The sequence below is a fragment of the Drosophila serrata genome, unplaced genomic scaffold (genome assembly GCF_035046125.1).
Source record: "Drosophila serrata isolate PLE 108 unplaced genomic scaffold, ASM3504612v1 contig_275, whole genome shotgun sequence".
Classification (NCBI taxonomy): Eukaryota; Metazoa; Arthropoda; class Insecta; order Diptera; family Drosophilidae; genus Drosophila; species Drosophila serrata.
In genome coordinates, this window is record NW_028257173.1 from 574,198 (window position 1) to 589,151 (window position 14,954).

General features: G+C 37.9%; 1 protein-coding gene across 5 annotated transcripts in view; it reads right to left on the reverse strand.

Annotated features, from left to right (window-relative positions):
- Positions 1-14,954, reverse strand: part of CadN (neural cadherin) — a 117,057-nt gene that overhangs the window by 87,988 nt on the left and 14,115 nt on the right. For all 5 annotated transcript variants that reach the window (XM_086834921.1, XM_086834919.1, XM_086834917.1 and 2 more), the window contains exon 2: positions 8,611-10,360. In XM_086834921.1, the coding sequence (XP_086691047.1) occupies positions 8,611-10,168 (1,558 nt within the window). In that variant the 5' untranslated portion in view covers positions 10,169-10,360. The remainder of the gene's footprint in view (positions 1-8,610; positions 10,361-14,954) is intronic.

Here is a 14,954-nt window from a genome sequence, read left to right on the forward strand (position 1 = left end):
TGAATGACAGTTGGGGCACCTCTACGAGTGCGAGCATTTTGCATTTTAATGAGTAAACACTGAAAGGTCAAGGGAATGGTCCCCCGATTCCAGGAATAGTGGAGTTCAGCACTGGACGCCCCATGGACATGATGGAGGCAGGCAATGCTGGTGTGAATACCGCAACGCTGCATATGCAAAGTGTGATTGGTGCCAGCCAAAAAAAAAAAAAGAAGAAGTAAAGTATATATAAAAAGAGTAAAAAAAAAAGGGAAAGCAAGCAAGGACTGTATTTTCCCCCCTTTACGCCGCCTCTTTTCAACGAATTCCTGGTGTTTTCCCCTGGTTTTTGTTATGGCTGCAGCCCAGCTGGGGAGTTTAGAGGACCTCGATTTTCAGCGAACAATTTGTATTTGCAATGTGAAAACAAAATGGCCACCGAACATGGCCAATCCGCAGGACTCCTGCCGCACAACAAAAATGGGGAAAAAAGAATAAAAAACCCATCCCTTGGGCACACCTACTGTTTGATTTGTGTTTTTCTCACTTAAAAAATAGTCGCTGGTTTTTCTGTTTTCATTTTCATCGAATGGCCAAAGCTGTTAACAGTGAAAAACACTGTGCTAAATATGGTTTTCCAGTTCAGTTCAGTTTTTTTTTTTGCTCTTATTTAAGTCCAAACCATTTCTTTGTCATTTATTTGGGTAGAGGGAAATTATTTATTTCGCTTGAACAAGCAAATGTTTATTGGTTTAGCCCAGTGAAAGTTTATTTTCCGATTTTAAATTGTGTTTACTATCAGAGAGAAATTGGTAGGATTTACTTTTGTTTACATAGAGGAGATTATATAGTTAAGCATACAAGATACTGAAGTTCAAAAAGGATCTTTGATCCTTAATAAAATTAATACTTTTTCTATGTTATGGTATTCCTAAAAGTATTGTAATTTAGTCGCGAAATCAATATTTAAATAAATATATAAATGTAAGTCTATCAAGCTGTTTATATTATGCTGGCATACATTTTGCTTTTTTTTACATTTTATGAATATATTTAAATTGTAAGTTCATGTTTTTAAGTCCTAAATCCCTGTAACAATAATAGAAAAAATAACTTATCAAGTAATTTAATTTGCAACTGTCACTCAACCGTACTTGAAAATTAATTATTAATCGTAATGCAATTTATTGTTAAGTTATGCAACATAATAATGTGACAATTGCCAGGGGCTATCCTGTTTGAAAAACATGATGAATATTTTCAATTTATTCCTGAATTTGACACTGATGCGTTTGGCTAATTCTCTCAGAGACCATAATCAAATTCATTGACATGTGAAATTTTCACGGATCACTTGTCGGCATCGGCGGCAAATCCACTCAAGTGTGAAGATTTTGTGCGTTAACTTTTCATCAAGAGCCAGCGATTATTATTTTGCGGCTAGGAAACTTCATCGCTCTTGGGTGTGCTAATTGGACCACGACGCGTGTGTGTGTGTGGAGGAGGTTCACTCTGTGACTGTAACGCCCACGAAAACACAAATCACAGACTGTGAACTGTGATAAATAACTGACGCAAGAAAGCGTCAGGCTGAAATTGCCACAGACCAATTGTACTCGCAAACTTGCCGACTCCTTGCAAAAGGGTTCGGGGGCAGTGCTACGCCCCCTCTCAGTATATCGTTAACCCGTTTTTGCAATGCAAATCGAGTTGCCTTCCACGCACAGCAACAGAATGGAGTCCATGGCATTCTCCGGTTCTCGTGTGTTTACGGGTTCCGTGTACGGATCCGGGTCGCCTTTTGCACCCCAGCTATGGTATATTGTAATAAACGCAATTTGTATCATGAATTATTACTGCGGCGAACTGGCCGAACGGATGTGCCGAGTCAACTCTGTTCAGTAAAGTTCCTTTGCAAAGAAGAGACTAAGGGATACTCTTTCACTACAAATTCAAAAACCAAAAAGTGGTATTCCTAAAGGATAACATTTTAAATTGTTAGCTATTTTTAATACTAAGTAAGCCTGTCGTGTTTTAATGATTCATTAGTATAATGTTAAGCTTTTCCCTACTGTAACTTCTTTTATTTACTTTATCTCGAACTGCATGTTACTTTTTGCCAAGTAAACCCAGAATATTATGATAAAATTTTAATTAAATATCATGTTATTCTTCTCAATGTTTCTTTTTCGAATATAATATATATTTTTTAATATTCTTTCCCCACTGTTGTTTTACCCCAAAGTCCACATACCCTTTGAAAACCATTTGCCATCTTCCGCAGAACGTAACGAGAGCTGAGTCCAGTCCGGCAAAAGGACGTTAGTTTGAACAAACTTGGTAAAAATGGTATGTGGAATTGCAATGCAAACAAATTGGAAATAAAACACACATACAACGAGCAAAAAAAAAAGAAAGAAAGGAACCCGCCTGTGGGACAGAGAAAGTGGGGGGAAAAATGGGAGTCCATGGCCAAGAAACGGCATTGAAATAAATTTTCAGCATTTAATTTGCTTCAGCAGTACTTTCGGCACACCGTTTCCTTTTTTTTTATTAACTTGCAGTTCTGCAGTCAATAATTTCTTTACTGCATTTTTCCCTTAAATTTATCGAAATAGTTTAAAAAGTGAACAAAGATAGAGGAAAACTAAGCCAATCGGTGGAGATTGAATCCAAAAGTTTTACAAACTTAAAGTTGATTTTATCAATTCGAGTAAATAATCCGCCAGAGTTGTTCAACAATAAAGTCAGAGCTCGGCAAAATTTTTTTGATATTTCTCCCCAAGTTTTCCTATAAGATATCTGCCTTTATATAATATATATATATATATATAAATCCGTCGTTTTCGGAAGGGGTGGCTGCTTCTTGGCTTGTTTACTTTTCTGCTTTTTCGCAGTCGTCGTCGCCGTCTCTGTTTACTCCTCCTTATTATTCCATTTGTCGCTTAGTTTGCTAAGGACTCTTCTTCCTGTTTTGACTGCTCAAATGGGGCGCCATTATTTATCCCTTGGACGCCATTATGTTGCTGTGCACGAGTGTGCGGCATTGCAGTCGCCAAAAACTAACTGAAAGACAAACTAAAAATACAAAAACACACACAAAATAAGCCGCGCTTGGAGTTTTCTCTTTTTTCTTATTTGGACGCAGTGCGCCATTCATCCTGCCGAATTTTCCCATTTTCTCATCCGTCTGCTGCCATGGCAACATGGTCGCAATAGACGCCATTTTGTTGCCACATCTCTTGGTGGAAATCTGTATCTGTATCTGCCTCGGTGTATCCGTGCTCATGTCTGTCTCTGGGTTTGGCAATGTCCTTTTCTGTGTGTCCTGCCCTTAGGCGTTTTGGCCTCTGTCTGCCAGCCTGCCTGCCTCCCTGACTTTCCTGTTCCCTGTCTGTTCCTGTTTCAGTTTCTGATTTTGATTCAGATTCTGATTCGGTATCTATTCCTGTTCCTGTCTCTGGCCATGGCCATTTATTTCGCTGTTCCTGTTTCTGTTCCTGTCACTTGTCAACTTCGATTATTTTCTAATTTGAAGTTTTCCCTATTCCCAAACGTTCAGCGCACATTGAACCCTTGCCAATAACTAGAATTATCTATTGCACGTGCTTTATTTTTGCATTATAAATTCATTGGTGAACAGTGCTCCTTGTTAATTGACGGAATAAATTTTGACCAGAGCTGTACAGCATTTTTATTTAAACTTCTAACAAGCGATCCAATTAAGCTGAAATTCAATTACAAATATATTCCACTTCACTCTCTGAACTCTCTGTGTGTGCTTGTCACTTCAGAAATATGCTGAAAAAATATTTTGTATATTGAATCAATAGCTGATTGAGAGATTGCAGACATTGCATCATTATTCTGTAAATTCCTGTTCAGTTCTTTTTATATGCTATATCTGCACAGACACAAAGCTTGTATTTAGACTAAAAACAAAGTCATGTATAACATTATTTTTGCTCAGCGTGTTTAACATAAATTTCCCATATATTTTTTCAGCTTTAGCAATCAATAAATTTATATTTGTTGTCATATTTTTCATTAATTTTCAATGCTGTCAATAAGTGCTATAAGCTGTATTGGTTGTGTAACATTGTGTAACATTTTTAAAATGTAATTAACAATTTCAACGAATTCACAAGGACGTTGAGAGAGCAATTTAAATTAAATTCCAATTAGATGGAACAAACCAATCAAATCGACTGTCTAAATGTTTCCTTGGAATGATAATTTTCCACCTCATCCTGGGAAGGTTGAATGTATTTCCCTGGAAATATAATGTCATGTATTTGAAGAGGCGTTAACTCGAAACCTGCTAAATATTCGCATCGTGCTCGACTGTCACATTGAAATATCTTAACCAAGCATCCTGCATCCTGCATCCTGAGCCCTGTGTCCCTTGCCCTAATTTTTCCCATAGAAAATTTATGTAGCGAAACTTTTTTCCTCCCTCAACCTTTTTACTACCTCTAGCCCCCCCTTGGCGGCACTTGGAATTTAGGCCAAAACACTTTTGAAGCTGCCAACATGGCGCAGATGTGGGTTGGAAGTTTACAAATTTTTCAAGCGCTGCAGGATCATGTAAAGTTGAACGAAATGTGACATAAATGATTTTCGTTACTTATTTTATTGGTGAGGGAGAGAGGAGGGGGATCACAGAACTTTTTAAACTATTTACAAAAGTTTGTGTCTTTGGATAATTTATTTTGTTGCACAAAAGGGATTCGAAATGAGTTGTGAGTTTATTTTCAAGGGAACTAAAGTGTTGAGTCAATTAAATATTGAATTTAAATATATTTATATTATAGTGTGAATAATTTAAATTTAATTTAAATTGATATATTACAATATGCCTCAAAATTTCACCGTAGTATGCTATCTTTCCCACATGACATTCTTCTCGTAATTAATGTAAAATGTTCATAATTTATATTAATATTAAATTGGAACAAAGCGTATGCATAAATGATTCACTACACAGTCACAAGCATTTGCTGTAAACCTAATTTAAATAATTTCCATTACGGCATAGTTGCTTCCAGTGCCTTTGAGTTGCTTTTCCAGCTTTCCTCCTGCTCACTGAAACCAGCCCAGACTTGCATATAAAACATGAAATTAATGCTTAATTAAGCAAGTTTCTACCTGCACACATTACACACTCCATGTGCTGTGTGTGTGTCTACGAGTGTCTTAACTCGATTATTCCATCAAAGAAGAGGAGAGAGTGCCAAGAAGTTTTCCATGGCATAAACTTAAATTTTGATTTTCATAATTCATACAGCGAAGCTCAGCTTTAAATCCTACGGCAGGATTCCCATCTTTTGCCTTTGTTTTATACCAGTCAGCTGAATTTTATGACCCGAGGTAGAGCAAAGTTTTTATATGTGAGATGCCGGGACCAGGTTTGGCAAGGCAAACATAAGTTTTTATCGCAATAAAAGTTGACAATTGCAAAGAGAAGGGGGGATATAGAGACATAACTAGCATATCTTAAAGTTTTCCTAGGAAAACCTACACCTGTGATCAGGCATAATATGTCAGGGTATGAACAACTTGGGAGTACAGAGAAAATCTATAGAAAATATTTCAAATTTTACAAAAGAATCAAAATCAAAACAATTTAAAAAATGCATAAACTAAAGTCATTCGTTTTTTATTTATTCATATTCGCTCTGTATGTTTATTGTGGTTTTCCTTACTCCAATTTTGTTGCCATGTTTTCTTTTTCTGGTTGCATGTAACTTTTCATTTTTCATGCAGTGCATAAATTTTATGCTTTTTCCCTTTTACCACATTTTTGTTTTGGTTTTTTTTTCTTCTTCTCTTTGCATGAGTGGCGGAATGTCAAAGCCTTGTGTTTCTACCCTTTGCCCCTTCTTTCCTAAGGGAGTTATTCCAATGCAAAAAGGGTTGCATACATTTTTGGGCCAAACAATGCGCGCTTGGAAATTTGTAAAACAAACACACGCTGGCCTTGTCTCCTTATAATACTATATATATGTATCTCCCTCTCTCTTTCTGGCACTTGATCCATGTCAAATCGTGCGTAGTTATCCACAGGGGGGCTATGGAACTCATTTTGGTTTCTTGGGCTCGTTTTGGGTTTGAGTTGCTGCGAAGCATTCTAATTGTTACGAGCGTTTTCCTGTTGGACTCGGCACGAGTCCTTAAACAAACAACCATTTCACCAAACCCAACCCTTAGCATAAGTTTATCCCAATATGCAGGCACTCTCTCTCTCTCGGTCTCTCGGTCTCTCAGCAAATATATCTCAAAAATTCTGCAATTCTCACAGCTTTTTAGAGCGCATGCTCAACAAAGTGTTCGAGTTTCAGTTGTTTCTGTTCGTCTCACATGTTCCAGGAAGAGCTCTCTCTCTCCCTCTCTTTTCCTCAAAATCCCCCTCTCTTTTCCTCTTTATACCCTTCTCCCTCTCCTCTTGAATTTCCTCTTGTGTATTGGCGTAGCATTTTAAATGAATGAAAAATATTGTCGTAAATTTCTTGTTCACTTGTGCTGCTGCTCAGTCCCTTTCCCTTTTGCGTTGGTGCAACGCTTTGTTAAGTGTTTTACATAGTTGAGTTTTCCGAGTTTTCCCCCCGCCCTACCATTTACCTATTATCTGGCCCATGTGTGCATCCTTGAATATTCCTGAACCGCCTCTGCCTCGCCCCTGGATGCCTATAAATTAACTCAAGGATGTCAGGAACCTTTGGAGAGCGTCGAGATTATAGTGCACGAAATCTCATATTCCTTCAGCTCAAGTACCTTAAGCATATCCTGTTAATGATAATCTTTTTAAGATGTCATCAAATGGTTATTTAGATTTTTTTTTAGAGTATCGTTTTTAAGATACAAACGAATTAATAAATATATTTTTAGAAGCAACTTTGATACAGAGGGAATATCCGTTTTTTTCAAATGCATGTCACCGTCAAGCCTTTGCTCTTAACGTTATACATTTTTAATCAGTTTTCAAAAGCATGCTGCTAGTGTCAGGACAATCAAAGGATTGCCTGGAAAAGCAAACAATGTAAATGAAAATCAGTCAGACAAAAAAAAAAGATCTGAAGCGGTACCGAATGAGAGACAGTTTGCAGTTGCAACATTTATGGAAAGAGTTAATTGACTGACAGATGAACAGTCGAAAGGGGGTCGACAGAGAGTCGAGGTGGGGTCAAAAGGGGGTGAAAAGTAATGGAAAGGGGGTCCAAAATGGGTGCAAGGGTGTCAAATGGACGAATGTCACCAGTTTCTACCGCAACAATTAGCGCCAACAATGCGGAAAACTGCAGAGAAGGGTTTCCTCTTCCCCTATCTACTCGACGCGAGTTTAAATGAAACAAGTGTGGGAGCGTATGAAATGGGATTGTGAATATTTTTCAACATTTCATGAACTTGTCCTGAATGCACACATTCAGTTTGGACATTCGGGTTGAATGGGAGAGAGAGAGCTGTCAGTTGGTTCAACTTTTGGATCGACTCATGTCAAAAGCATAAATGGTGAAGGGGAAATGCGGTTCTTGGGGTTTTTCAGGATTCAGAAATCTACTTCAGTGGCCCCTAATTCGGTTTACTGCTACGCAGTTTATGCCTCAATGGTTTGTTTTTACTTCAATATTTGTTTATTGAGCCACGCTTCAAATGATAGTTAAAATACAGTGGCTGACAATAAATACAAAGGACAAGACACAGCAAAGAAAAGTATTTAATTTGGTAAACCTTGAAAATTAATACCAAATGTCCTATAAATTCTTTAAGTTCACAAAAACTTAAATTCAAAACTATAACACTCTAAAAATACCTTTAGTAATAATAAATAATTCTTGAAATTCTTATCAAACAAGTTCTCTATCTACAATATTTTTCTCTGTGCACATTTTCCTCTCCTTTACATCGACTGTAATTGCTTGCCCTGTCAACCAAATATTTGAAAAGCAATTTTCCATTTTATCGCAACAAAAGATGCTGCAAGGCAAAAACAAAACAGTGAAGCAAAATACTGGTCAGTGAAAAAGTAAAAGAGTCCAAGCCTCCTGCCATTTTCCTGTGATTTACATTTAATTGTGAAAATTTACTTCACCAAAATTGATGTGAATATAAAATTGATTTTAGCATTTTTGAGTTCTTTTATGCACTGTCAGCAAATCAAAAAACGAATAGAATTTAACATAAATTGAGTAAATTTATATCTTTAGCAATTACTCTTTCACACATCAACTGATTGTTGAGGAAAACTCACTGACATTATGGTCTTTATTTCACTGATTGACCCTCCAGCGTATACAATTAGTCTGGGTTTGGTCATATCCTCTGCCTTGATTTTCATAATTTTCCTCCCCGAATTTCCATTATGCGGTTATTGCCTGGGCCTCATTATGCAGACGCATTTATTTTTCGGATACACATAATTATGCATAAACAGCTGAACAAATTTGTGTGCTAATGTGGAAGATTAAATAGCTCTTGTGGTGGGTTCAATAAATCTCTGAATAAATACGGTGAACGCTCGCTAATTGCTTTTTCAAACTGAATATAAAGAGCGAAAAAAATGTATCCCAAATGGCAAAATTTTATAAAATTTAATGAATATAAATATAATAATATATAAATTTATCCACTTACCATTATGTCCCATATTGGTGATGATGACCCAAAAATCGATGGTCTTCTCCGGGCCCAGCTCCTCGTAGTCCCACTTCTTCTTAACTCGCACAGCGCCATTTGTTTCCACCGTCACCCAGGGATTATCGTCCCTGATCTTGAACGTTTCCTTATCCGTTTCCTTTTCCAATTGAAAGACCGACTTGCCTTCGGTATCTCCATCAGCCTCTGTGAATTCTATCCTTTTCGTTGGACGTACAGCTCGCGTTACTCTCCTCTTTTCGCGGTGATGTGAGTGATTATTTATCTCATCATGCTCCAGATGTTGCATTATGAATGAAACTGGTTCGGGTGCCAAAAATTCCAAAAGAACCTTGGCTGGCTGGGCACTCAACAGACTGGGATACCTCAAGTCGTGGGCTATCACCTCAACCAGAAGCTCATTTGAAGTGGGCTCACCTGCCAGCATTATCTCACCGGTTTGCGGCACAATGATGACCACATTACTAGGAGTCTTGAGTCTATAGGCAATCTTATCCCCATCGGCATCGGTGGCCTCGACTTTGCCAAGGATGGCAAATCTCTTGTATGACACGCTGTTATTGCTATCCATATTGACAGCCTTTTGACCGGCAATGGCGAACTTGTAGTCCAGCGACTTGAAAATGGGTCTGTTATCATTCTCATCCAGAACAGTGATTTGAATTTTCGAGACTGTTTTATCCAGCCCATCCACATCCGAGGCCTCCACGGAGAGATCGTAGTGGGCACGTTCCTCGCGATCCAAAGGACGATTTGTGACCAACCAAACACCAGACTCATCGTCACCATCAATCACCAGGGACTTGGCATTAATCTGAACATTCTGATTGGCTTTGCGTTCCTGCAGGGCAAAGGCATCCTCCACATTGCCATCGATGATGGTGTACCGGACCTTCTTGGGCTTGGCCAACTCCTCGTCGAGAATGGAACCACTGAAAGCCTGCATCAGGGGCACTCCTCTCACCCTGGTTCCCGGCGGATGATTCTCCCTCACCTCACCGCTGGCATCGAGCAGGGAACCCGAGAACCGGAGCATGTCGTTGCGATGCATCACAAACAACTGGAGATTGTGGGTATTGGTGGCATTTGGCGATTGTTCAACAACCACCAACTGAACCGGACGATTGACCAGCGGCGATATATCCGCCGTGGTCATAACCACACCATCGTCCAGGACGGTGAAGTACTTGGAATAGTCACTATCTAGCATGTGATAGGCACTGCCTCCACTGGCAGGATGTGAGCTGCCGTTCACCTTCACTGGATGGGTTTTGAACTTTTTAATGCTAAATCCGGGATAGGTATCGTGCGGGAGGACTAAGGACATTTCACTGTGATGCGGCGATGGCTTCTCCACCTCGCCAGGACTTCCGGCCAGCATTCGGGCCGCATTTTCCGCCGACAGGCCGGCGAATGTGGTCTGCTCTTCGGCCGCTATTAATTGAAGTGATATCAGAATTATCGCGCAGGTGTAGAGTTTAATTCTATTGGTTATATAACGTTGCCTGAGCTGGTCCAGGCAACGTCGTGCCGCCATTTTGCTGGGGCACTTTTCGATCCCTTTGACTCGCAACACTTTTCTCTGATTTCTTTTTCCTCGCTCCAAGGGGAAAACCTTTTCAATTGTCGGTTTTGCACTTTAGACCTGAGTTATTCATGGGTGAAATTCCTTTATCCAGACTTTTGCTTTTTTTCCTCTCTCTTGATCAATACATTTTCGTGCCGTAAACTGAAAATAAAGTGGAGAAAAATTGAAATTGATTTGTGGTTAGTCGTAGGTCTCGCTTCAGGTAAATATTTACGGGCATTGTGCAAAGTTTATGGGTCAATGAAAGTGAATAATTCATTGGTCTGGTAAATAAATAACACTTCGCCAAAGGTTAATCAAGTATGCAGGAAAGTCGAGTTGAGTCTAAGGAGAGTTCATGGGGAGTAATGACTGCACAGGATAATAAATTATTTAAATCTTGGCTTATTGAACTGATAATATCTGACTAGATATGTGACTGTGAATAAATTACACATTTGAGTAAGCCTCTTAATTATTTATTAAGCCCTTGAAGGTTATTACTAAAAAACTCCCAAATTTGCATTTACTAAAGTGTAAATCATTGTTCATTTAACTGAAACTTCTATTTAAATTACCTTCCTTCTGAAACACAAAACTGTTAGTTTGTAAAAAACAATTTTTAGACTGCATCATCATCATCATCACTCTCCCAGCTGAGCTTTAGAAATTTGTAAACTTTTGAGTTTTTAATTGCCGTGTGGCAGGCGGCAGCCAGCTGAAGCTCAAAGAACATTGAGAATGTTGCACAAAGCAAAAACTTTTTAATGATATTAGCAAAAATATTTATAATTCGAAATATTTCCAGAGTGAGAGCCAGAGGCAGAGAGAGGGGGAGGGAAACTGCAAGGGCCACAATGTCACAGCCTGTTTGAGTCAAGGACTTTGCACAGGATGTGGGATTTTCGGTTGCTCTTTGATATTCCCTTGACACGCTCTACATAACGCCTCGGCAAATGCATTGTCCCAGGTTCCACGTAATTCCAAAAGTTCCCTCACAATTCCACCCCCCGAAAGGTGTATGTGTGTGCCACACATGGCTGGCCTTGAAAACACACAGAAATTTCATTGAGAAAATTATTTTAATTACTCCATGTGCAACACGCCACAGCCCAGGCTCTTTACCCTCTAATCCGACAACGGCACGCACCCTGTAATTTTGCTACCTAAAGTTGGGTAAGCCAAGGGGAAAAGGTCTTCTCTCTTCTCTCCCTGCTTTTCCCGAGTTTTTCATAACAGCTGCACAGGCGCCGCCGACTTTTTGGCTATTGACCATTTCGGAAAAAAATATATCCCAAAATGTGTTGACAATGGTTTTTATTTGCTTTTTACGCGTTTGCTCTCAACGAGGAGGATTTCTGGTCCAACAATTGTCGGTGTGGATAGGGGGAAAATATTGTTTGCTAATGATCTTATAACTATATAGCCTGCACTTATTATTGGGTGTGACTGGTATGCGTTGACAAATGATTCCGAGGTGATTACCTGATGCATACATAGAGAATAATATAGAAAATGCAGCTAAAGAAAAATAATTGGAATTACACGTGTGTAACGAGTATTATTAATGATGCGAAACATCAGGAAGTATTCTTTAAAAATTAAGTAGGCATGATCAATTATTTTGTACTATTGGAAAGTAAAAATAATAATCTGGAAGCGTAATATACATTGGGTTCTTTAGTTGAACTTAAATAGAAGCAAATAAATTTCATAATAAAATGAACCTTTTTAATATTTGTATCAAATAGAACAGCATATTATTTAAGTCCTCCCAAATTTGTACCCCAAAAATCAATACCCATTTAAAATTGTTCAACGACGTCTCTCCTAATTTGAAAATGCCCGCAAAGCATATGTTTATTTCTCACCTCTTTGGGTTATCTTTTCAGCGACATCTTAATTGCAATTAGCTATGAAAATGTCCCCGGCAGCGGAGACACGATAATAAAAACCGAAAAACCTTAGCCATATCTGTGCGATCTGCTAATCAGTTGACGGAGTTGACTACCAAACAAATTATCGAAATGTCGGCCAATTTGCATAACTCGCTTTTGACGCTAATAAACCCATAGTTTCGGGGGTAACAAGCTCGGGATGTAAGCCTTATAAATCATTTACAATTTGTTTGGCAAACGATTTTTTATAGATTTTTGTTTCTCCTCTGATCATTTCAGCTTCCAACAAAATCATTCCTTTGTCTTCCCTAATTTGATTGGCGGCATCTTTCGGGTTGCTTCTGCGTGTTAAAATTCATTTGAAATGGCCCACTCTGTGATTAATCAAGACACAGTTTGGTTTTTTGTTTCTCCGTTTTGCCGGATAAAAACTACAAAAAACTTTGTTTCTTTCTTCGTTATTTTGTTGTATTTTTCATAGTGTCACTTAATTAAAAGCGAAGATAAAACGCGATACAATATGTTGGAATAAAAGGGCTCCTCCAATGCATAGCTCTACATTTCGGCATAAATGAATATGTGATGCTGGAATTCCGTGTGTTTTATATTTATTTATTCAAGCATTCGATTGATTGATGCGTCATGGCAGCCAAAGGGCACGCAATAGAATGACGCCAAATGATATGCATAAATATTTGGAAGCTGCTCTAGGGATATTTTTTTTATGGAACTTGATGGAAATGTATCTTTGATTTTGACATAAAGATCAGTTAGTGAAATCAATCTGGCCTACTTTCTACATAGGCAGAATGCATTCGAAAGACTTTGATTGCAAAGGAATAATTTAAAGTCCCCAAAAAGATAAAAAATAAAAATAATAAAGCTAAGGCAACGCCCCCGCATAGCATCACCTCGGGCTGTCCCCGCATTAAAGTCATTTAAAATCGATTAAAAATCAACGCCAAGAGACCACCTGCAGAGTGTTAGCCCAAAAGAACTCGAGTGTGAATACATTTTCGAATGGACAAAGAAATATATTCGAACTCAAGGCGTTGCCGACTTATTGTTTATTAGATTTTTAACTGCTGGCAACAGTTTTTAACAAGTTTCAGTAGCGAAGCTCATAAAAGACCGAACCCAAGTAACTGCATACATTAGGGTCTGTCTGTGGCTTGCCCAAAAATTTCCCTGGATTGAATGTCAACTGAATGTTGACTAATGAAGCTTTAATTGCCATCGATATATTTGCCTCTCCATTCCAACTCGCTTTTGTTGACTGTTTGCCAATGGGGCGCTTTATTGATTTCTCCTTCGTGGTATATTACCCAATGGCATGCAATTAAAATTCACATTTTCATATTTTATTTACTCTCGCTTCACCCGCACAAACAAAAAGTTGTCGTCATATTTGAACTGGCGATTTCTTTGACGCTTTCCACTTCACTTTTATTGCCATCCGATTTATGGAAATTTATGTACTTATTGTTGCCTGTTCTTTTGTTTTTTTTTCTGGCATTTTACGTTAGTGGCAATCAGGGGAATATTGAATTTTACGAATTGAGTCGTTTAAATAAAGGTTATTAAATTGATTTTAATGGTCACTGAAGAATTTTGATGGCTAACAATCTTAGGAATTTGAAAATATGGCAAACCTGAGTGCATATAGTATTTTCTAAGAGCATAATTGCATTAAAATTTGTTTGCCCAGAAAATATTTACTTATGCATAAAATATAATTAATAATAATTTAAAAATTCATTTTTAAACTCTCTTTATAGTTGAGGGTTGTTCCTTTCGCACTCTCCCCTTTTGTACATCCCTTATATTTTGAATAACAATGATAAACATTTACAACTCATTTAGTAGCTAAACACCAACTTTGTAAAAGGCCAAAAAACTTGTTTCCATTACACCCTTCCAGGGTATTATAACTACAGTTAGAAGTTTGCAAGTAAGTATCTACGACCAGTAAATACCTGTGATCAGTAATTCAATGCCATCAGCGAATAACTCTGAACAGAAAGTATCTATGACTAGTAAGTAAGTATGATCAGTAAGTATCTACAACTGATTAGTCACTCACTTTGAAAACTAATAAACAATGACTTGCAACTTTTGTAACACAACACATGTCTGAGACTTCGCTGGCAGAAGTCACTTCGTTCCGGGGATGTTTAAACCAGTTGGGAATCATATGCACTGATGTGCGAGATTTGTTTTGCAACAAATTTAAGCTATTTCAATGAAACTATGGAGTTATTCTTCAATATAATTTTACTAGTACATTAGTCGGAGCATAGCGGATCGGTGGACTATATATGTATATATATAGCTGCCATAGGAACAATCGGAAGATTTATAGAACTTAATCAGTAATTATCTATGACCAGTAAGTTTCAATGAACATTAAGTATCTCCGAACAGTAAGTATCTATGACCAGTAAGTAACTATGATCAGTAAGTATCTATAACCAGTAAGTATGTATGATTAGTCACTCACTTTGAACACTAGTAAACAATGACTTGCAACTTTTGTAACACAACACATATCTGAGACGTGGCTGCCAGAAGTCACTTCGTTCCGGGGATGTTAGAACAAGTTGGGAATTATATGTACAGATGTGCGAGATTTGTTTTGCAACAAATTTAAGCTATTTCAATGAAACTATGGAGTTGTTCTTCAATATAATTTTACTAGTACATTAGTCGGAGCATAGCGAATCGGTGGACTATATATGTATATATATAGCTGCCATAGGAACAATCGGAAGATTTATAGAACTTAATCAGTAATTATCTATGACCAGTAAGTTTCAATGAACATTAAGTATCTCCGAACAGTAAGTATCTATGACCAG